The 23623-nt window shown below is 34.9% G+C and overlaps 1 protein-coding gene across 3 annotated transcripts in view; it reads left to right on the top strand.

Moving 5' to 3' along the window:
• ADAM9 (ADAM metallopeptidase domain 9) overlaps nucleotides 1-23623 on the top strand; it is a 103459-nt gene that overhangs the window by 74091 nt on the left and 5745 nt on the right. The window contains exons 17-20 of one of the 3 annotated variants that reach the window (XM_008072349.1): nucleotides 3802-3882; nucleotides 4134-4239; nucleotides 11277-11418; nucleotides 13234-13321. In XM_008072349.1, the coding sequence (XP_008070540.1) occupies nucleotides 3802-3882; nucleotides 4134-4239; nucleotides 11277-11418; nucleotides 13234-13321 (417 nt within the window). The remainder of the gene's footprint in view (nucleotides 1-3801; nucleotides 3883-4133; nucleotides 4240-11276; nucleotides 11419-13233; nucleotides 13322-23623) is intronic. The other 2 variants (XR_002481233.1, XR_002481232.1) reach the window with 2 other exon arrangements.

Genomic DNA, 23623 nt, shown 5'->3' with positions numbered 1-23623 from the left:
TTTATTATTTACAGTTTATTTCACTAGTGCTGAACACTCTTCTATATTTAATGTCATCTACTTTTGTGAATATTTCCATAGGATAGATTCCTAGAAGTAAAATTTTAAAATAAAGGGATACATATACATTTAAAATTTTAATAGAAACTGTCAATTTACCTTTCAATAAGGTGGTAACAATTTACATTCCTATAATTGTATACGAAGATATATTATTTCATCCTACATTCTTGCCAACATAAGTTTTTCTAACTCTTGGATCTTGAAATGAAAAAAATACCTTATTATTGTTTCAGTTTATATTTGTCTGCTTGGACGCATATATTTATTAGGTCCATGTATTTTTCTAAGAAGTTCATATTTATATCTTTGTGTGTTTGTTAGGTTGTCATTTTTTTGTTTTTAGGCCTTCTCATATATAAAGAATATTAACTCAGTTATATCGTTTGTAAATATCTACAATTTGTCATTTGTTGTAAACATTTAAAAATATGACATAATTTTGGCTTTTATTGGCACAGTCTAATTTATTAGCATTTTATCCTGTTTCCATGATCTTATTTAATGCTGTTTTTAAAGATTTTCTTAATATCTTCTACTTTATCTTCCTCTCTTGCAGTATTATACAAGCTGTGTGTTTGTCTGTGTAAACACACATGGTTTGTCAGTTATATAGCTTTTTATTTCTGTTCTACTTGTTTTTTTGTTTTTTTTTTTAAGTTGAAATCTTACTCTGTCACCCAGGCTGGAGTGCAGTGGCACACCCACAGCCACTGCAGCCTCCACCTGCTGGGCTTAGGTGATCCTTCCACCTTGGCCTTCCAAGTAGCAGGAACTACAGGCATGCACCACTATGCCCAGCTAATGTTTTTGATTTATTGTAGAGATGAATTTTCTCTAAGTTGCCCAGGCTGGTCTCGAACCCGTAGGCTCAGGCGATCCTCTCACCTTGGCCTCCCAAAGTGCTGGGATTATAGGCGTGAGCCACCGCACCCAGCCTGCCTGTTTTCTTAATAGCAAGAAAAACATACGTTTTCCCCAGAGATGGCATGAATAAAAATAGCATCTATGGTTGGGCTCGGTGGCTCAACCTGTAATCCCAGCACTTTGGGAGGCCGAGGTGAGTGAATTGCCTGAGCCCACGGGTTCAAGACCAGCCCGGGTAACTTGGCAAGACCTCGTCTCTACAGTAAATCAAAAAATTAGCCAGGTGTAGTAGTGCATACCTGTAGTTCTCGCTACTTGGAAGACTGAGGTGGAAGGATCGCCAGAGCCCAGTGGGTTGATGCTGGGGTGGCTGTGAGTATGCCACTGTCCTGTAGCCTGGGCGATGGAGTGAGACTCCAGCTCAAAAAATTAAAAGTAAAAAATATAAATAAATAAAAATAGCATCTACTGATTGTTTCCATGTAAGATATACCACTATTACTTCTAAACGCCCATGTCACACTATTTTTGGTAGGAAAAATACTGGCTTTAATTTTCAGGTTATATTATTAACATATATAGATTTATTTGTAAGACCTTTTCTTTATGTTATTCAACTGCATAGTTTTCTACGTATGTCAGCAATATATTTGTAAACGAAAGGATAGGAAATGCTTGGAGTGTGTTCCTGTACTGATACACCTTGAACCAAATGGACACACTTGTGAAACCCTATGCCACACATTGTGTACAACCATAACTTTGTAACTGTTGGTTTAATCTATGAGTCTAACATCTGAGTTTTCATAAGGCAGATTCAATCTCATCCTTTCTGGTCTCTATTAAACGCTGGACTATGGGCACTTTGAGCAGGATGACAATTTGGTACTATTTCAGATCTATATCCTTTATATATTTATTCAGCATTTGTTTTGAGGACAAGCTAAACATGGGGTGGGGGCAAAAGTGAAAAAGAAGAACTCTTCACCTTCATTTTTATTGTCCCAGATAGTTCCGTTTTGGTTTCAAGCTTGCATCCTGAAATCAGTAAACTGGAAGTCCTGTGGTTAGTTAACTTCATTTGCCCCCCTTGATGTGTGGCGGTTGTTGGTGGCAGTGGAGGGGGCATAGTGTTTAGAGGGTCTTACTCTCCCACTGTGAGCAGCTAATCAGTGTATTCCTTCCAATGCGATTCTACCCATGACACAAGGTAAACACTTCCATGGGAACACCCTTTCTATGGATTAGTTGGAATTTTCCTGCTCCTTACTTTTGTGATCTTATTATTATTATTTTTGAGTTGGAGTCTCACTCTGTTGCCCAGACTGGAGTGCAGTGGCTGCTCCCGGCCACCGCAGCCTCGACCTGCTGGGATCCAGCAATCCTTCCACCTCAGCCTTCCAAGTAGCTGGAACTACAGGCGTGCGCTACCATGCCCAGCTAATTTTTTGATTTATTGTAGAGATGAGGTCTCGCCAAGTTGTCCAGGTGGGTCTTGAACCTGTGGGCTCAGGCAATCCGCTCACCTCAGCCTCCCAAGGCGTGGGATTACAGGCTGAGCCAACGAGCCCAGCTAATTCTGTGATCTTATTTAATACTTTAGGTGTCCATTGTAAATCAGTTATTGAAAGGAAAATCTCCTTTTAACTGAATAGGGAAATTCTTGGTAAGTATCTCCTCTGAAGACTTACGAATGTATGAAAAAAGTATTTTGAAATCTTTATTCAAGAATACTTGGTAGCTAGAGGATAGGAGAGGAAGAACTTAACTGTAGAATCTGTAGTTTTTGAAATTTTAATCATGAGTATATTTCATTTTTAAAAATTAATTGAAAATTATTTAAGGAAACAGTATATGGAAATCCTCTGATTCTAAGTACAGATTCTAAAAACCTATGTGTTTTTTAGAATAATAAAGAGATATTTTTATATTTTATTGTATGAGTATGTTTATTCTCTAATTGTATTTTATTTCATTACAACATTTGGGTCTTGTATAGTTGGTTAACTAATAGAAATTTAAAGTAACACTCAGTAATCCTAAAGAAAATTTAGTCTTTTTTCTAGCTTATCACAAAAGAGCACTTTTCACAAAGATGTAAATTTTCCAGAAAACTGAAAAAATTCTAAAATATTTTCAGCTGATTCCTGATATTTCTGAGATAATAGTTTTTAATCTCTCTTTCAATATTTAGGACTTATTTCTGTTTCATATCTCATTGCATGAACTAGAATTTCTAGTACTATGCAAAGTAATAATGATTTATTTTCAGTAGTACTTTTAAGTGAAACAAATTTATTTATTGATTGATTCATTATTGTCATGATTTTGGGAGATAGATTTGTCTTGTCAATAAAATACCTTTTTAAAAAAATTTATTGTAGAGATGAGGTCTCACCAAGTTGCCCAGGCTGGTCTCAAACTCTTGAGCTCCCAAAGTGTTTTATAGGCGTGAGCCACCGCAAAAAGTAAAAAAATACCTTTTTACTCTTATTTTTGAAAGAATTTTAGAAATTAAAATGCTTCAGATTTTTTCAATTGCCCTTTTAATATCTGTCATAACAATTTATGAGAGGTATTATAGTAATACACCTTCTATTGTTGAATCTTCCCTATAGTCCTGGGATCAACTCTATCTGGTTTTGGCCTTTATGTCATCTTTGTCTTTTGTGATGATTAGTTCTATGTCAGTTAGTTAATTTCACTGATTTTAATACGTTTAAAAAAATATAACATGAGAAGTAACCATTCCTTTAAATTTTGAAGGAATTCTTCAGTGAAATAATCTGCACCCAGATCTTTTTCTATGGAAACTTCTTTATTATCGTGCTTAATTTTTCTTTACTTCACTTAGTTCATTTTACTTTTTTTCAGATCTGTAGAAACTTCCAATGTGTAGATGCTTCTGTTCTCAATTATGACTGTGATGTTCAGAAAAAATGTCATGGACATGGGGTAGGTAATATTCTCTTTTGGTTTCTTCATGAAATTAGTGCTGAATAATGAGAATTTCTGGTGAGGATTAGATGAGAATCCACAGACTTTTAAATGTTGAGGGATTTAGATTCCTGATAAATTTTTCATTCTTCAGAAGAATATCTATGAGTTTGTATGACTTTAGTTTTTTCTCTTGGTTTCCATTCTTGAGTTGATGATACAGAGCAACATTCACAATTAATAAAAGTGGTATTTTGATTGTTTTGAAGGTGTGTAATAGCAATAAGAATTGTCACTGTGAAAATGGCTGGGCTCCCCCAAATTGTGAAACTAAAGGATACGGAGGAAGTATGGACAGTGGACCCACATACAATGGCAAGTAATCTAGAAGAAAATTAGTATGATCTCCCAGTGGCCCAAATAATAAACTGGGCATCTTTGTATCTCTCCTTCTCTTTGCACATCAGTTACACATTTAATTATTTTGATCCAGCTTCTTGAATTCTTTGTGAATATTTCTATTTTTCTCACCCCCATTTTTTACTTTGAATTTCTTGCCTGTACTTACACCATAGTCTCTTATCTAGGCTCCCTGCTTCCCATCTTGCTTCCCTGCTTCCCTATAGTCCATGTTTCACTCTCCATTAGAGTTTAGTGCTTTCCTTTAAGATTTAAGTTTTGATTAGGTCAGTGTCCTGCTTAAAGTCCAGTGCTTCTGCATTGCTATTAGAATGAAATCCACAGATCCTTAACATGGTAAATGCCCAGCATGATTTGCCCCTAGCTTACCTTTCTGGCATCACTGCACTTAAGACATATTGTAGTTTCTTTGATTCATTCTAGTAGAGTACACTCTTTTATCTCTGGGCTTTCATATCATATTATGTTCACATTGTTGGAACTCGGCTAATTGCTACTTAGGCTTCAGTTTATACTTTGTTTTCTAAAGGAAGTTTATCCTGGCTGCCTAAGTCTGAATTAATCAGCCCCTTCTATTGCTTTCCTAGTACTGTTAGCACTATCTTATACCATAATAATTGCTTGTCTTTTTAAATTCCCTGTTAGACCATGAACTCGCACTTTACCAGTGTCTTCCTAGTGATATATGCTCTCTTTTCTCTTAGAAAAGTGGAGTGACTAGCTCATGTGTTAGTTGTACATTTAGCTTTTATAGAAACTGCTCCAAACTTTTCCCAAAGTGTTGATACCATTTTACATTCTCACTAGCTGTATATCACAGTTCAAACTTCTCTATATCCGCTCTAACATATGGTTAGGCTTTCTAATTCTAGCCATTGTAGTAGGTATCTAGCTGTATTTCATTGTGGTTTTAATTTGCATTTCTCTAATTACTAATGATGTTGAACATCTTTTCATGTGCTTATTTGCCATCCACAGATCTTCACCAGTGATGTGTCTGTTTAAATCTTTTTTTTCAGTTTTTAATTTTTTTTTTTGTTTACTGAGTTTTGGAAGTTCTTTATATATTATTGATACAAGCCCTTTATTAAATATGTGCTTTGTATATATTTTTTCCCATTCTGCTTACTTTGGGTTTCATTTGTTCTTTTTCTAGTTCTTAAGGTGAAAGAGGAGGTCATTGATTTGAGACCTTTTTTCCTTTTCTAATATAAGAAGTGAATTGCTATCAATTTTCTTCTAATTCATTCTACAAATTGTGATGTATTATACCTTCATGTTTAGTCTGTTCAAAATATCTTCTAATGTGTTCTTATTTTTCTTTGACTTATTAGTTATTTAGAAATGTGTTATTTGTTTTGAAATATCTGGAGATTTTCTAGATATTTTGTTATTAATTTAAATTTTATTACACTGTAGCCAGAGAACATACTTTATATGACTTGAATCCTTAAATACTTTTTGAAACTTGTCTTGTGGTCCAGATTGTGCTTTATCTTAGCAAAATTTCTGTGAATACTTAAAAAGAATGTGTATTCTATTGTTGGATGGAGTGTTCTATAAGTAATTGGTTCATGTTAATTAATAGACATTTAAATCTTCCATATCCTTATTGATTTTCTATCTACTTGTTTCGTCATTGAGAGAGGCATATTGAATTATTTGGCTATAAGTGCTAATTTGTTTTTTTCTCCTCACAGTTCTATTTTTGCTTTATATATTGTGATACAATGTTATTAGGTAAATAACCACTTAGAATTGTTCTATCTTCTTCATAAATTGACTCATTTATTCTTATGAAATAACTCTATTCCTAGTAGTATTCTCTGCTCTGCAATTAGATTTTTTTTTTTTTTTTTTTGAGTTGGAGTCTCAATCTGTCGCCTAGACTGGAGGGCAGTGGCAAGCTCACAGCCACCGCAACCTTGACCTGGTGGGTTCAGGTGATCCTTCCACCTCAGCTTTCTAAGTAGCTGGAACTACAGGCATGTGCCACCACTCCCGGGTAATTTTTTGAATCATTGTAGAGATGAGGTCTCGCCAAGTTGCCTTCACTGGTCTTGAACCCATGGGCTCAGACAGTCCTCTCACCTTGGCCTTCCAAAGTGCTGTGATTATAGGTGTGAGCCACCGCACCTGGCCTGCAATTAGATATTAATATAATCACATCAGACTCCTTTTACTTAGTCAGCATGGGAAATTTTTTCCATCCATTTAATTTGTTTATGTTGTAGGCAGCATATAGTTGAGTCATGCTTTTTTATTCAGTCTGCCAATTTCTGCTTGTTTTGATAATTTATATTAAATTTGGTTATTAGTGTTTATGTTTAAATTTATTAAATATGTATTATAGATATTAATAAATATTATATAAATTTGTCTTCCTGACTTGTGCCATTGTTATGTATTTTATTTTTAATGTTACAAACAGTTCATTGTTAATTTTTGCTTTAAACAGTTGATTATACTTTTAAAAGATTTAATAATAGGAAACGTCTTTATATTTACTCATGCAGTTACCATTTCTGGTGCTCTTCATTTTTTGTGTGTGAATTTAGATTTCTATGTGGTATCATTTAATTTGTGTGGTCTTTATTTTTATGTTTCTTATAATGCTAGTATGCCAGCGACAAATATTTTCAGCTTTTGTGTGTCTGAAAAGGTCCTTAATTTAGCTTCCTTCTTGAATGATAATTTAACTGGGTTAATAATTCTAAAATGACAGTTTTTTACTTCATTTTTACATCTAAGGATATGCCTACATTGTCTTTTGGCTTTTTTTTTTTTCCCCCTGAAAAATCTGCAGTCATTCTTTTCTTTGTATTTAAAGTCTTTTGTATATAATGTGTCTCTGATTGCTTGTAAGATTTTTCTCTTTATCTCTGGTTTTTAGTAATTATAATAGTGTGCCTTGGTGTGCTTGGTTGGGATTTGTTGAGCTTTCTGGATCTATGCTTTCTTTCAAATTTGGAACATTTTTGATTATTAGTTTTTCAAATATTTTTCCTGTCTTTATTTCTTCTTTCCCTCAGAGACTCTGATTTTATGTATATTTGACTTTTTGGAGTTCTTTCACATCTTACTGATTGTTAATTTTATTTATTACTCATATTTTTCTGCTTCTTTATAATTTTTTAGTAGGGGTCAGAAATTGTACATTTTACCTTGTTGAGCATTGATATTTTTGGATTTCTGTTGATGAGCTTTGTTCTAATATGCTTATGTTTAGACCCTTCTGGGTCTTACTTTTAAGCTTTTAAGGCGATACTTGAATAGCATTTATTAATAGTCTAGGGCTGACTTTGCTCCGTTACTGAGGCAAAAACCCTTCTGTTTGTTCTACTCAATGCCGCATTAATTATGAGGTTTTCCACTGACTTATAGGAATATATACTTCTCTTAGTCCTGTGACCTGTGAGGATTATTTCCATTAATCCTTTCATGTGGTTCTTTTTCCAGCTTCAGTTAGTCTCCTTACATGCATACACTGATCAGTACTTAATTGAATATTTGAGGGAGCCGTCTAATACTATTTCAAGTTCTCTCTGTGTAGCTCTCTTCCCTCTGGTACTTTGTCTAGGGAAGTCTAGCTGCTTTAGCCTCTCCAGAATACCAGCTCCATTTCTGTAACTCGGAGAGACCACTGACTAGACTTTGCTTTGATGCTCCCCCTGCCACTGCCTCATTATGGTCTGTTAACTTTCTCTAGACAGTAGTCTGGGCAATTTTAAGGGATCATTGTTCTTTGTTGCCTGGTGTCCTTATCTTGAAAACTGTTGTTTCATATATTATGTCTTCTTTTCTGATTATTTTAGCTGGCAGAATAAATCTGGTCCCTGTTACGTCATCTTGGGTATAAGTTAGAGCTATGGATTTTAATGGCTGCATATTATTTCATTCAGTGGTTGTGCTGTAACTTCATTAGGTGTTTTCTAATTATTTGACAGTTAGGTTGTGTGTAAGTTTTTGATATACACTGTTAACATCTTAGTGTATATCTTAATGCATATGCATTTTTTTCAATTTGAAGGCTGTTGCCAGTAATGAGATTAGTTTGAAGGATATAATCCTTTATACGGTTCTTGTGTAGTAACACTAACAGTGTGAAGGTACCAATTTAAACATTATCTTGCCAGTGTTGGATGCCTTAATTTAAATTTTGTCTTCTCATTAGTAAGTATGAAATGATATATCAAGTTTGCTTTAATTTTTTTGCAGTTGACCTTGAACAACTTGACAGTTAGGGACACTGACCTCTTGTGAAGTTGAAAACCCATATATAACTTTTGATTCCCCCAGAACTTAACTACTAATAATCTACTTTTGACTGAAACCTTACCAATAACGTAAACAGTTGATCAACACATATTTTGCATGTTATATGTATTATATACTGTATTTTCACAATAAAAGAGGCTAGAAGAAAGAAAATGATTGCTTTTTGTTTTTTGATTTGGAGTCTCTCAGGCTGGAGTGTAGTGGCACGCTCATGGCCACTGCAGTCTTGACATGCTGGGTTCAGGTGGTCCTTCCACTCCAGCCTTCCAAGTAGCTAGAACCACAGGTGCATGCCATAGTGTCTGGCTGAGTTTTTGATTTATTATAGAGATGAAGTCTAACTGAGTTTCCCAGGCTGGTTTCAAACTCCAGGGTTCAGGTAGTTCTCTCGCCTCTATCTCTCAAAGTGCTGGGATTATAGCCATGAGCTACTGTGCCTGGCCTAGAAAAAAGAAAATGTTAATAAGAAAATCATAAATAAGAGAATACTGTTCATTAAATGGAAGTGGATTATCATAAAGGTCTTAATACTTATTGTGTCCATGCTGAGAAGGAGGAATAGGAAGAAGGATTAGTCCTGCTGTTTCAAGGGTGGCAGAGACAAAAAAAAAAAATCTGTATATGAGTGCATCTGTTCAGTTCAAGCCCACATAGCTTAAGAGTCAACTGTATTTTGATTTTCAATTGAGATAAATTTTTATATAGTTTTATACACATTTTAACAATAATTTTGGATACTTTTACAAATTTAGAATTATGAGGGAAATTTCAGTTTACAACCCCTTTTCATATCTATTGTAGTGTTTCTCTATGGAACACAGGGCAGATAAAATTGTTAATGAATTTGTAAAGTTATAATGAGACTTAAAGTCCAGAACCTATAAAACTAAGATAGATAAATTCAACTATACAAAAATAATGAAATTTTGCATGGATAGAAGCATAGTACCATGGGACAAAATGGGGAAAATATTTCCAATTTATATCACAAAGTTAATCTCTTTAATATGTAATGAACTTTTAGAAACTGAGAAGAAAAAAAAAAAGTCCAACAGAAAATTAGTCAAAGACCTGAGCAAAAAAGATAAAAAATTTTCCTAAACAAGAAAAGGTGCTCATTTCATTATATAAGAAAGAAATGCAAATTAAAATTATATAAAATATAATTTTTTCACCTACTGGGTGGCAAAAATTCAGAAGTTTAGCTCTGTGGGTGAGGCTATGGCCAATTCTTATATGGAGGTGGACCCCAAAATAGAATTTATTTATAAAAATTATATATTTATTCTTGGCCAGGCGTGGTGGCTCATGCCTATAATCCCAGCACTTTGGGAGGCCAAAGTGAGAGGATTGTCTGAGCCCACGGGTTCGAGACCAACCCAGGAAACTTGGCGAGACCTCATCTCTACAATAAATAAAAAAATTAGCCGAGTAAGGTGGCATGTGCCTGTAGTTCCAGCTACTTGGAAGGCTGAGACAGAAGGATCACTTGAGCCCAGCAGGTCGAGGCTGCAGTGACCTGGAGCGTGCCACTGCCCTCCAGCCTGGGTGACAGAGTGAGACTCCAACTAAAAAAAACAAAATTATATATTTATTCTTACACGTTTGAAATCTTTAATCAACTTTAAAGTACTCTCTATTAGATGCAATGCACCTATCAAGATGCTTTTTCCACTGTCCAAAAACAGTTTTTGAATTCATCAATTTTGACGCCCTTTAGAGCTTTTGTCGTTTTTAGTTTCACCTTTTTACCTCTGCAAAATGTTTCCAGGGAAACAAAAAAGTTGCTGGAGTGAGATTGGGTGAATAGGGAGGGTGGGGACACAGGGGTCATGCCATTTTTTGGTCAGAAACTGCTGAACACTCAGTGTGATGTGGGCAGGTGCATTGTCATGGCAGAAGCACCAGTCACCTGTTTGCCACAACTTGGGACGTTTCTTCTGCAAATTATGATGCAACCTTTTCAAAACTTCCAGGTTTGGTTGACTGTTCTATCTGAAGGAACGAATTTTGAGTGTACTACAAGAGACCTGCCCTCCAAAAGATAATGCCCTCTAAAAGATAATTCCAGTTTTTTTGGGTCCTCCCTTATATTTTGCTTGTGGATGTGCTAAATTGTAACCATCATTATGGAAGACAGTTTGATAATACTTAAAAAAATTGATGAATACATTTACCTATTGATATAGCAGTTCTACTTTTAGGAAATCATTTTGTAGTTATATCTGCATCCACATGAAATGTATGTACAGTGTTATTCATTATAGCTTTATTTTGTAATAGCAAAAGATTGGAAAGATGAAAGCATCTATCATCAGTAGGACACTGGTTAAATAAAGTATAGAACATCTTCACAATGGAGTTTTGTGTGGCTGTATAGCAAATGAGAAGGCCCTTTTTGTGTAGAAAAAAAAGTGATGTGCCAAATAGTGCTTGTGGTATGCTACCTTTTGTGTAAGAAAGAGTTGACAATAAAAACACATTTTGTTCTTGCTTATATTTGCTTAAAGAAATACTGTAAGATTATGTAAGAAACGAATAAAGTTATTTTTGTGAAGGCAAGGACAAAGTGGACAGAGTGAGGTGTGAGCAAGACTTTTTAATATATTCAATTAATATCAGTTCAAATGTGTGAAGTAATATAAAAAATTTATAATTACTTTGTGTGGGTAGTATGAATTTAATGACCATTAATATAAAATTATTATCTCTAGAAAAGACGACTGGATTGAGGGATGGACTTCTGGTCTTCTTCTTCCTAATTGTTCCTCTTATTGTATGTGCTATTGTCATCTTCATCAAGAGAAAGCAGCTGTGGAAAAGCTACTTCAGAAAGAAGAGATCACAAACATATGAGTACTTAGATTTTTCTTCTTTTAAATCCTATACTAAATAATTTAAAATAATTTTTAATGATAAAGTCATATAGTAGAAATTGGCGATTCTTTAAAAATAGGGTTCTGAGTTACCTCTCTCTTCTTTTGATATGATTTGCATAAGTTAAAAGGTGATGGTCACTAAGCCGTCTCTTATAATGGGGAGGGGAAAGGATTTTGGTGACCAGCCTTGATACTGCTGAAAATGACCCTTAGGGTTCATTTTGCTTCACATCGATTTCTGGTAGTGGGGTAAGTAGAGTTTGGGGCTATGACATCTGATTTGGGCTTCCTAATTAGAGATTAAAATATGGGATAAAGATTTAAAAATGTAAATGTTGAAAATTTTTTTCTGTGTCTATTTCAAGTATCAATCCTCATAGAGTTTTTTATTAAAAACAGATTTTGTGAGTTATAAGCTTTTAAGACATACTTTAAAAATTTTTGGATAGTCTTGCTCTGTTACCCAAGCTGGAGTACAGTGATACTATCATAGTTCCCTGCAGCCTTGAATTCGTGGACTCAGGCGATCCTCCTGCCTTAACCTCCCAAATAGCTAGGACTGCAGGCACATGCCACCACATCTGGCTGGTTTTTTAATTTTTATTTTTTTGTAAGGAAAAGTACTCACTGTGTTGTCCAGGACTGAATCCTCCTGCCTTGGCCTCCCAAAGTGCTGGGATTACAGGTGTGAGCCACTGTGTCCAGCCAAGAAATAAGTTTTAATGAAGAAAATCAGGGTTTTCATAATTCAGACACCTGACATTTCTAGTCCACATGTTGGACTCTTGTATAACTCTCTCTCAACTATCACTTCTAATACATTGGCATTAGAATGTAGCATATATTAGCCTGGACCTTGTAATCAAATCTGAGTTCAGTTTCCAGGTTAATCATTTGCTAGAGTTATAAACTGAAACTATAAGTAAAGCTCTCTAAGTCTTGGTTTGCTTCCTCTAAAAGGGAATAGCAACACCACCTATCTCATAGGACTGATTAAGGATTAAATGAGGACGGAAAAATTTACAAATGGAACCCATAGCACACTGGGGGCACAATGTAACTTAATAACTAGTTCTTATTGTTATAATAATGTTTTCAAATGCACAGATCTAGCCTTTATTGCTCACTTTTGCTTTGTTGCCCTATTTCTCACTTACTACCTAATATTTTTGCAGAATGTCCTGATATTAGCTTTAATTTTTAACGCATCCCAGAATAGATTTATCTTCCTAGTCTTTCTCATACTTCCTATCACACTTCTGACTTATCAGCCAATGCAAATAATTTCCCAGTCTACATCTTTAAAGTTTTAGTTCCATAACTACAACTATCTCCTATATCGTTACGTAGGTAACTTGCTGTCAGCTCAGCATTTCCAAAACTTAGCTGGCTATTATCTTTCTAACCAGTCCATTTGCTACCCCTGGACTTCCTAATTTTAGAATGACTACTTTAAGTTTTGTATATGTGGCCTAGGAATAAGTTTTTATTCTTCTCTGGTTTTAGGAAGACTTGAGGAGAAAAGTTAGGGATCACTGGCTTAATTGAATTCATAATATCTTAGAATTTCAGTTTATTTAATTGTAAACTGTGATTATTAATATTATTTAATACTGTAAGGATTAAAAATGTGTGAAAGCTGTTAAAATGCCATAAAAATTTCAGCTGTCATCATGATTATCTTTGCCACCACCAGTGTTATTCTATATTTGGGAAAATTCAAACTGTGTGTAATATGTCATGTAGAAATGTTTTAATCTTAGTTTAGTTCAAAAGTAATTATATCTTTCAGGTCAGATGGCAAAAATCAAGCAAATGCTCCTAGACAGCCAGTGAGTGTTCCTCGACATGCTTCTCCAGTGACGCCTCCCAGAGAAGTTGTAAGTGTAAAATAAAAAATTATTTTCCTTTACTATATTAAAGCATTGCATGTCTAAAGGTTAAAATATAGTTACACGTGTAGAACTATAAACATAGATACTTTCTTAAGAATTCAGGAATATTCTAGGTGGACTTGAGTTATTTAAAGAAAAACCAGCCAAGTCCTTGGCTCAGAGAACATGGAACCCACAGGCAGAAGCTAGTCTTGGGTGATCATAAGACAGGTTGATCTCTGTACTGTTACTCCCCAGGTGCTAGGCTTATATCGTAGGGAAAGAATATGTGTGCTCTGTGCAGACAATGAAAAGCAGCCCTCAGAACAGATAAGAATGCTGTATGCCTCTTGGCCTATAGTTTGTGATAATGTCAAGGTTGCTTTGCTCTGAAAGCGGGAGGCCATGTTCTTACACTAGGGACAGTAAATAAAGTAGAAATAAAGAAGTATTCATGGGACTGGGGCTATCAGAAGTCAACATGGTGGATCAGCAACCAAGATGGAGTCACTTTGTCTCCATACCTGGCTTCCCTAGGGCATGTTATCAAAGATCTGGTGCTGAGCTCCTGGATAGGCCTAATTGTCTCAGCAGTAAGACCTATAATCACTGTTTCTGCAAAAGTATTAGGGAGCATTGGAATAATGATATACTTTTACTGTAAGCATATATCCCCACGCAACATATAATAACAATAATATTATTATTATTATTATTTGAGTTATTGTCTCACTCCATCACCCAGACTGGAGTGCAGTGGCTGCTCCCGGCCACCACAGCCTCGACCTGCTAGGCTCCGGCGATCCTTCTGCCTTGCCTTCTCGTAGCCGGAATTACAGGCGCGCGCTACCACGCCCAGCTGATTTTTTGATTTATTGTAGAGATGAGATATCGCTGCCCAGGCGGGTCTCGAATCCGCGGGCTCAGGCAATCCACTCACCTCAGCCTCCCAAAGGCGCGGGATTACAGGCTGAGCCACTGAGCCCAGCTGTAATATTATTTTTAATCTGTTTTAGAACTTTTGAATATTTGATGTTTTACGCGTGTTTGCAACCTGCTTTTCCCCTTAATGTTACTTTGTGATGTATCTCTATTGATACATTTATCTGTGATTCATTCGTTTTCACTGTTGATAGTATCATATTGCATAAATAGCATACAACTTTAGAATTCATTTTCCAATTACCAGATTTCAATTTTTCATTACTGTGAACAAGGCTGAGATGAATATTTTGTAGATGATTTCTTGTGCAGGTGTGTGTGTTCTAAGACTTGGCTAATATAGTAGTTACATCCACATGTGGCTATTTAAATTTCATATTAAATTATATAAATTTAAGGCTTTCATTCTTCAGTCACTCAACAGATCACAAGTGGCTACTGGCCACTGTATTGGACAGCACAGATATAGAACATTTCTACCGTTGCAGAAAATTATGTTGGAGAGCACGGATCTAGGGCAGGTAGTAATTAGATTGTTGGGCTGAAAGATATGTAAATGTTTACTGAAGATTGCCACATTACATTTCAAAGAGGTTGCATTATTGGATGATTGTATTATCAGTAGTATATGAACATTCCTCTTGGTGTACATCTTTGCCAACACTTGGTATTGTCAGACTTTCAAATTCTTTAAAATCATGTGAAGGTGAATTGATTAGATGCCTTCTTCATATATATGAATATATGTATATGAATATATATGTGTGTGTGCTTTCCTTTGATAGGGACTTTTAAAAATTACTGATTCAATCTCATTACTTATTATTGATCTGTTAAGATTTTCTATTCATGATTCAGTCTTGGTAGGATGTATGGCTTTAGGAATTTATCCTTTTTTCTTTTCTAGGCTATTCAACTTGTTGGCATATAATTGTTCATAGAAGTCTCTTGTAAAACTTTGTATTTCTTATGGGCACAGTGGCTCATGCCTGTAATCCCAGCACTTTGGGAGGCAGAGGTGAGAGGATTGCCTGAGCCCACGAGCTCGAGATCAGCCTGGGCAACTTGGCAAGACCTAGTCTCTACAATAAATAAAAAAATTAGCTGGACGTGGTGGCTCATGCCTGTAGTTCTAGCAACTTGAAAGGCTGAGGTGTAAGGACCACCCGAGCCCAGCGGGATGAGTCTGCGGTGGCTGTGAGTATGCCACTGCACTCCAGCCTGGGCTACAGAGTGAGACTCGGACTCGAAAAAAAAAAACAACTTTGTATTTCTATAGTCTCAGCTGTAATGTCTCCTTTAACTTCTGATTTTATTTGATTCTTCTCTCTTGTTTTAGTCTAGCTACCAATATGTTAGATTTGTTTATCTTTTCAAAAAAACCAACTCTTAGTTTTAGCGATCTTTTCTATTTTTTTAGTATTTCATTTATTTTTGCTCTGATCTTTGTTATTTCCTTCCTTCTATTAACTTTTTACTAACTTTAGGCTTATTTTGTTCTTCTTTTTCTAGGTTTTGAGATATATTGAGTCGGTTATTTGAGATCTTTTTTTTTTTGATGTAGGCACATACTGGTATAAACTTACCTCTTAGAACTGTTTTTGCTGTATTGTGTGAGTTTTGTTATGTTGTATTTCTTTTTTTATGTATTTGTCTCAAGATACAGTTGTCCCTTGGTATACCTGAAGGATGGGTCCAGGACTGCCGTATATATCCAGTTCTGCCTGTATTGAAGTCCTTCAGTTGACCGAGGGGTCATAAAAAGTCAGTCCTCTGCATATGCAAGTTTTGCATCCAATGAATACTATATTTTTGATCTGCATTTGATTGAAAAAAAATTCGTATATATGTGGACCTGCACAGTTCAAATCTATGTTTAAGGGTCAACTGTATTTTTAAATATCCCTTGATTTGTCCTTGACCTAGTGACTGTTTAGGAGCATGTTTCATTTTCATGTATTTGTGAATTTTCTAAAATTTTTTGTTATTGATATTGAGTCCTACCATTGTGGTTAGAAAAGATACTTGATATAGTGTCAGTTTTCTAAAATTTGTATACTTATTTTTTAATTTACATATGCTCTTTCCTGGAGAATGTTCTGTGTGTATTTGAGGAGAGTATATATTCTGCTTCCATCTGGTGGAATGTTCTCTGTATGTCTGTTAGATCTATTTGGCCCAAAGTGTAGTTTGAGTCCTGTGTTTCCTTGTTGATTTTCTGTCTTGATGACCTATCTATTGTTGAAAGTGGAGTATTGAAGTCCCCTCCTATTATTGGATTGCTGCTTATCCCTGTCTCTAGATTAATTAATATTTGCTTTATGTATTTAGCTACTCTGATGTTGGCTGCATATATATTTACAATTATGTCTCCTGGCAAATTGACTCCTTTATCATCATATAATGCCCTTTTTGGTCTCTTTTTTACTGTTTTCGATTTTATTTCTATTTTGTCTGATGTAAGTATTACTATCTTTGCTCTCTTGGCTTCCATTTGCAAGAAATATTTATATTAAAGTAATTACTGATAGGGAAGGAATTATTATGCTTTTTTGTTGTTTCTGTATGATTTGTAGCTTTTTTGACCCTTCTTTCTTTCCTTTCTACCTTCTTTTATATTTTTTCTTTAAAATTTTTAAAAACATTTTAATTTAAATATTAAATTGGTATATAATAGTTGTACATATTTATGAAGTACATGTGATATTTTGATATAGGCATATAATGTGTAATGATCAAATCAGGGTAATGGGATATTCATTACCTCAAGCATTTATCATTTCTTTATGTTAGGAACATTTTATTATCACTCAGTTACCTTGAAATATGCAATAAATTATTGTTTTCTTCGATTTTTTTTATAGTGACATATTCTCATATCCCTTTGTGCATATTCTTTAGATATTTTCTTTGTGGTTACCTTTGCAATTGTGAAAACCTCTTGAAGTCATAACAGTGTATTTTAAACCGGTAACAACTTCAATCACAAATAAAAACTACCCCTTCGTATCTCTTTCCTTCTCATTATATAACCGATGACACAAAATTACCTCTTTTTATATTCTGTATCATTAACATAGATTCATAATTACTTTTATGCTGTGCTTTTAATGTTCTAACAAGATTTAAAAGTGATTTACATACTCACATAACAGTCCTATAGGATTCTCTGTTTGTCTATATACCTTCTTTTATCATTGAATTTTGTATTTTCACATGGGTTTGTGTTGCTATTTATGTTCCTTTCTCTTCACTTTTTGTTTCTCTGCCTCTATAATTTTGAATATCCCATCTTTGAGTACAATACTTTCTTTGTTCTAGCCGGGCATGGTGGCTCATACCTGTAATCTCAGCACTTTGGGAGGCTGAGGTGAGAGGATTGCCTGAGCTCAGGGGTTCGAACCAGGTGCAGTGGCGCTTGCCTGTGGTTCCAGCTACTTGGAAGGCTGAGGTGGAAGGATTGCCTGAGCCCAGCAGGTCAAGGCTGCGGTGACTGGGAGCATGCCTCTGCACTCGAGCATGGCAACAATGAGACTCCTACTCAAAAAAAAAAAAAAAAAAAAAATACAATTTAGTATTGTAGTTTTATGTTTCAGAATTGCTCTTTGGTTCTTAATAGTTTCTATCTACTTTTTGGTATTCTCATTTTGTTCATATATCATTTTCCTGATTTCTTTTAGTTGTCTCTCTGCACTCTCTTTTAATTCTTTAAACATCATTATGATAGTAATTTTGAATTAATTGTCTAGCAGTTTATATATTTGTTTCTTTAAGATCAGTTCCTGCAGGCTTGTTTCTTTAAATGTGACATGTTTCTGTTTCTTTTGTTTTTCATTTAGTATTGGGATTTTGGCATTTGAAGAATTGGCTGCCTTTCTCAGACTTTGCAGTCTTGTTTCATACAAGAAAGATTTTCTTCATTTAGCTTGGCTAGATATTCTGGAGGCCTTTCAAATCTTTTTGAGGTTGTGTCTTCTCTGAGATTTTTGGTAATCTCCTAATTAAGAAATTTGCCAGTTTCCACTCCAGATCTCCTCCAGGTGTCTGTTTGCCTGTAATACTGTGGTCTCTCTGGCATTTTAACCATTTTAAAGAATATATTAAGTGACATTAATTACATTCACAGTGTTGTGCTACCATCGCCACTATCTAAGATATTTCTAGCACTTTTTCATTACCCCAAACAGACACTTTGTACCCATGAAGCAATAACTTCCCGCCTCTCCTGCCCCTAGTTTCTGGCACCATTCTAGTTTATCTTTATGAATTTGCCTACTATAATTATCCCATATAAGCAGAATTATACAATATTTGTTTTTTGTGCCTGGCTATTTCTACTTAGCATAGTGTCTTTAAGTTTCTTTCTTGTTGCCACATATATAAGAACTTGATTACTTTTTATGGCCGAATATGATTCCATATATTTTAGTCTATTTGGGCATCATAAGAAAATATCTTAGATTGGGTGATTTATAAACAACAGATGTTTATTACTCACAGTTCTGGAGGCTGGGAAGTATAAGATGATGATGCCAGCAGATTGAGTATCTGGTAAGGGCTCACTCTCCTCCTCAAAGATGACACTATCTAGTAGTTTCCTCACATGGAAGAAGGGACAAGCAGTCTCCTTGAAACCTCTTTTATAAGGGCATTAATCCCATTTATGGGACAGAGTCCTGATGACCTAGTCACTTCCTACATGCTCCACCCCTTAATACAACTATGTTGGGGGTTAGTTTTCAACATAGGAATTTTGAAGGGACTTCAACATTCAGACCATGGCATCGTTGTGCATATATACCACATTCTGGTTTATCCATTCATTTGTTGACACTGGTTTTTGTTGTTGCTGTTATTTATTCATTTATATTTCAGAAATATAACAGAGCCTTGCTCTATTGCCCAGACTGGAGTGCATTGGCGTGGTCATAGCTCATTACAACCTTGAACTTCTGGGCTCAAGTGCTACTTCCTCAGACTTCCAGTTAGCTAGGACTACAGGCATACTGTCATGCCTGACTTTTTTTTTTTTTAAGGTAGAGATGAGGTCTTGCTATGTTGCTGATTCTGGTATTGAACTTCTAGCCTCACGTGATCCTCCTGCCGTGGCCTCCCTAAATGCATTACAGGCATGAGCTACTACTGTTCCTGGTCTTTAAATGTTTTATTATAGACATCTTAGTGGGTATTAAGAAGTACCCTCACTGTGGTTTTTATGTGCATTTCCCTAATAACTAATGACATTAGCATCTTTTTACATGCTTGTTGCCCATTTGTATATATTCTGGAGAAATGTCTATTTAAGTTCTTTGCCCATTTTGTACATTGGGCTTTTGTCCTTTTGTTATTGAGCTGTAGAATTTCTTTATATATTATGGATATTGATTTCTCTTCAGATATAAGAGCTGTACATTTTCTTCCATTCTAAAGGTTTTCATTTTATTGATAATGTCCTTTGCTGCACAAAAGTTTTTAATTTTGATGAACTCTAGTGCACCTATGTTTTCTTTTGTTCTTTTGTTTTTGGTGTCATATCTAATAATCCATTGCCAAATCCAATGTCATGAAGAATTACCTCCATGTTTTCTTATAAGAGTTTTATATTTTTAGCTCATGTTTAGCTTTTGATCAATTTTGAACTGATTTAATTATATCATTTTGAACTAATATAATACACTAGTATAATTATTTTATTATATATTTATATAACACAAGATAATTTTATTCTTAATTAACAATTAATACAATTATTTTATTATATAATATAATAATTTTGAACTAATATAATTATATTATATAATGTGAGGTAGAAATCCACCTTTATTCTTTTGCATGTGCAAATCCATTTGTCCCAGTACTCTTTATTAAAGAGACTATTCTGTTTGTATTGAATGGACTTGGCAACTTTGTGGGAAATCAATTATACATGGATGTATAGATTTATTTTCAGATTCTCAGGTCTTTTCCATTTTCTTTAGGTCTGTTCTTATGTCAGTACTGCACTATTTTAACTACTGTAGCATTTGAAATTCCAAAGTGCAAGTCTTTCAACTTTGTTCTTTTTTTCAAGATTGTTTTGGTTATTTGGTGTCTGTTATTATTCAGTATGAATTTGAGGATCTGGTTTTCAATTTCTATGAAAAAGAAGGTTGTTGGAATTTTAATAGAGATTCTTTGTAATCTGTAGTTCACTTTTGGTTGCATTGATATTTCGACAATGTTAAGTCTTTGAATCCACAAGTACTAGTTGTCGTTACATTTATTTAGTTCTACTTTAATTTCTTTCAGCAGTGTTTTATAGTTTTCCATATACAAGTCTTTCACCTCCTTGGTTGTTAATCTTTTTGTAGGCATTTTATTAATTTGGTTGTATATGGAATTGCTTTTTTAATATTATTTTTGGATTGTATATTGCTGATGTATAGAAACACAATTTTTGGCATGTTCATTTTGTACCATGCAACTCTGCTGAACTCATTTATTAGCCATAGCAACTTTCATATATATTTCTTGAAATCACCCATACTGTGTGTGTGTGTGTGTGTGTGTGTGTGTGTGTGTGTGTGTGTGTGTGTCTGTGTACACACATACATGCAGATGAAATCTTATCATCTATTAGTAGAGATACTTTTATTTCTTCCTTTCCAGTCTGGGTGTATTTTTTTATTTTCTTGTTTAATTGCCCTGACTAGATCTTCTAGTACTGTGTTGCTTAGCAGTGACAAAACAGGCATTCTTGCTTTATGCCTAATTTTAGGGGAAATGCTTTCAGTTTCAATTAAAGCATATTTCAATTTTCCCCATGCTCTTCCAGATGCCATCTTTCATGTTGATGACTGGAAGTTCTTAAAGCAGTCCCTGATAGCTTTTCTTAGGTTTTTAGCCTTTGATTGTCAGAAAACTTACATATTAGGTTGGGAGAGGCAATTTCTTATCTGAAATTCATTTTTCTGATATTCACTAATATTAACTTTTTCTTTGGGTACTAAATGGTTTGGTTACCTCAGACTTTTTACATGCAACTTTTCTTTGTCCTTATGTTGGCTCTTGTAAATAGAAAATCCTGGAATTTTAATTTTTTAAAAAATTTATTAACTAGAGTCTTTAATTCATTTATATTGGTTGTAATTGTTAATGTAGTTTTTCTAGCATATTGTTTTGTGATTTTATTATTTTTCTGCCTTTTCTGTTTATTTTCCACACCCAATTCTTCTTTTATTTTTTGGATTGAATTAGATCTCCTATCTCATTTCATTTTCTTCCTGGGCGAGTGTTTGGATGCATTGTAGGATAGATTAGATACATAGTTAAATTTTTTATTTTTTTTTTGAGTTGGAGTCTCACTCTGTCGCCCAGACTGGAGTGCAGTGGCCGCTCCCGACCACTGCAGCCTCGACCTGCTGGGCTCCGGCGATCCTTCCGCCTCAGCCTTCCGAGTAGCCAGAATTACAGGCATGTGCTACCACGCCCGGCTGATTTTTTTGATTTATTGTAGAGATGAGGTCTCGCTGCCCAGGCGGGTCTCGAACCCACAGGCTCAGGCAATCCACTCACCTCAGCCTCCCAAAGGCGCGGGATTACAGGCTGAGCCACCGAGCCCGGCTCTAGTTAAATTTTTTTTAATAAATATTCTAAAATTTTACAAATGTCTATTTAACATACTGCCTAAAGTTAATACATTTGCCTTTCTTCTTTTTTTTACATTTTTAATTTTAAAGATGTGGGGTACAATTCAGGGTTAGGTATACAAATGTTCATTATGCAGGTAGCCTTGTTGATGAGGTGTGCCTGCCCCTCCTCTGGCAGTTTCTACTACTGCCAATCCCGCCTCTGCCCTCCTCTGGCAGTTTCCCACTACTGCCAATCCCTTTCTTACAGTAGTAGAAGAACAACATAAGGACCTTAGACTGCTTTACTTCTGATTACTTCCTACTGATAGTATGCTATTGTTGCCTGGTATTTATTTTATTTTTATTTCAGTAGCTTTGGGGGTACACATGGTTTTTGGTTTCACTGTATAGTAGTGAAGAGGTCTGGAATTTAAGTGTACATGTCAGCCCCACTAGTGAACATTGTACCCGATAAGTGATTTTTTTCATCCCTCCCCTCCTTCCTATCTTCTGCCTTCTGACTCTCCAAGTACATTACACCATTCTGTATGCCTTTTTGCAGACCCTTAGCTTAGCTTCCATTTATAAGTGAGAACATGCGGTTTTTGCTTTCCATTCCTATATTACTTCACTTAAGGTGATGGTCTCCAATTCCACCCAAGTTGCTGCAAAAGACATTATTTCATTCTTTTGTATGGCTGAATAATATTCCATGGTGTATATATACAACATTTTCATCATACACTGATCAGTTAATGTTGCCTGGTATTTTAATTATTTCTTTAAAATTCTATAATATAGATATTATTATTGAATTATGAAATGATTGTTTAGTTTTGAGAGGCCATGTACTTGAATTGTTCAGAGCATAGATTGTAAGCTAAACTGCCCTGTTTGAATTCTGGCTTTGTCACCTCATTTGCTGTGTCTTCATGGAAGTTTCTTAAGCTGTCTGTATTGTTTTCTTCTCTGTAAAATGAAGATAATAATACTTAATTTTAAATGACTTTTCTGAAAATTAGAAAGATTATTATGTGGGTGAGCACTTAGAAGTGTATCTAGCTCATGTTAAATGCTCTGTGAGCTTCAACTGTTTTTCTATATGCCACATTTTCTTTGCTTACCATACCTTATTGAATCTCAGCCTGTGCTTCTGGCATATCTAGTTCAAAAGGATGTTGTTTAGAAGTTCCCCAAGTGAAGATATTTTGGTAGAAAACTCTCTCAGTTTTTGCCTGCTTGGAATGTATTTGGCTGATAGCTATTTTTTTCTCAGAAGTTTAAAAGAGGCTACATTTTAGCATCCTCTGTTGAGATTTAGACGTTATCTGCTATTCTAATTGCTGCTGTAGGTAGTTTTTTTCATCTGACATTTTCTTCTGTATCCTTAGAATAGATGCAGAATGTGTAGATGTCAACTTTAAAAAAACTGCTTTGCACATAAGTACACTTCCTGAATCTGAAGATTTATGTTTTTCAGTAATTCTGAAAAATTCTTAGCAATTATTTCTTTAAATATTGGCTCTGTTCCATTATATTATTAACTCCTTCATGCATTTCCGGCATGTTAGACTTTTTAAGTATTCTTTATTTTTCTTTTTTTTAATTTATTTTTTATTTTTTATTTTTTTTGAGTTGGAGTCTCACTCTATCGCCCAGACTGGAGTGCAGTGGCCGCTGCCGGCCACCACAGCCTCGACTTGCTGGGCTCCGGTGATCCTTCCACCTCAGCCTTCCAAGTAGCTGGAATTACAGG

This window comes from Carlito syrichta, unplaced genomic scaffold (assembly GCF_000164805.1).
Source record: "Carlito syrichta isolate Samal-C Ts95f unplaced genomic scaffold, Tarsius_syrichta-2.0.1 Scaffold315142, whole genome shotgun sequence".
Classification (NCBI taxonomy): domain Eukaryota; kingdom Metazoa; phylum Chordata; class Mammalia; order Primates; family Tarsiidae; genus Carlito; species Carlito syrichta.
Note: the sequence above shows the minus strand (reverse complement) of the source record. Positions and strands in the feature narration are given on the sequence as shown.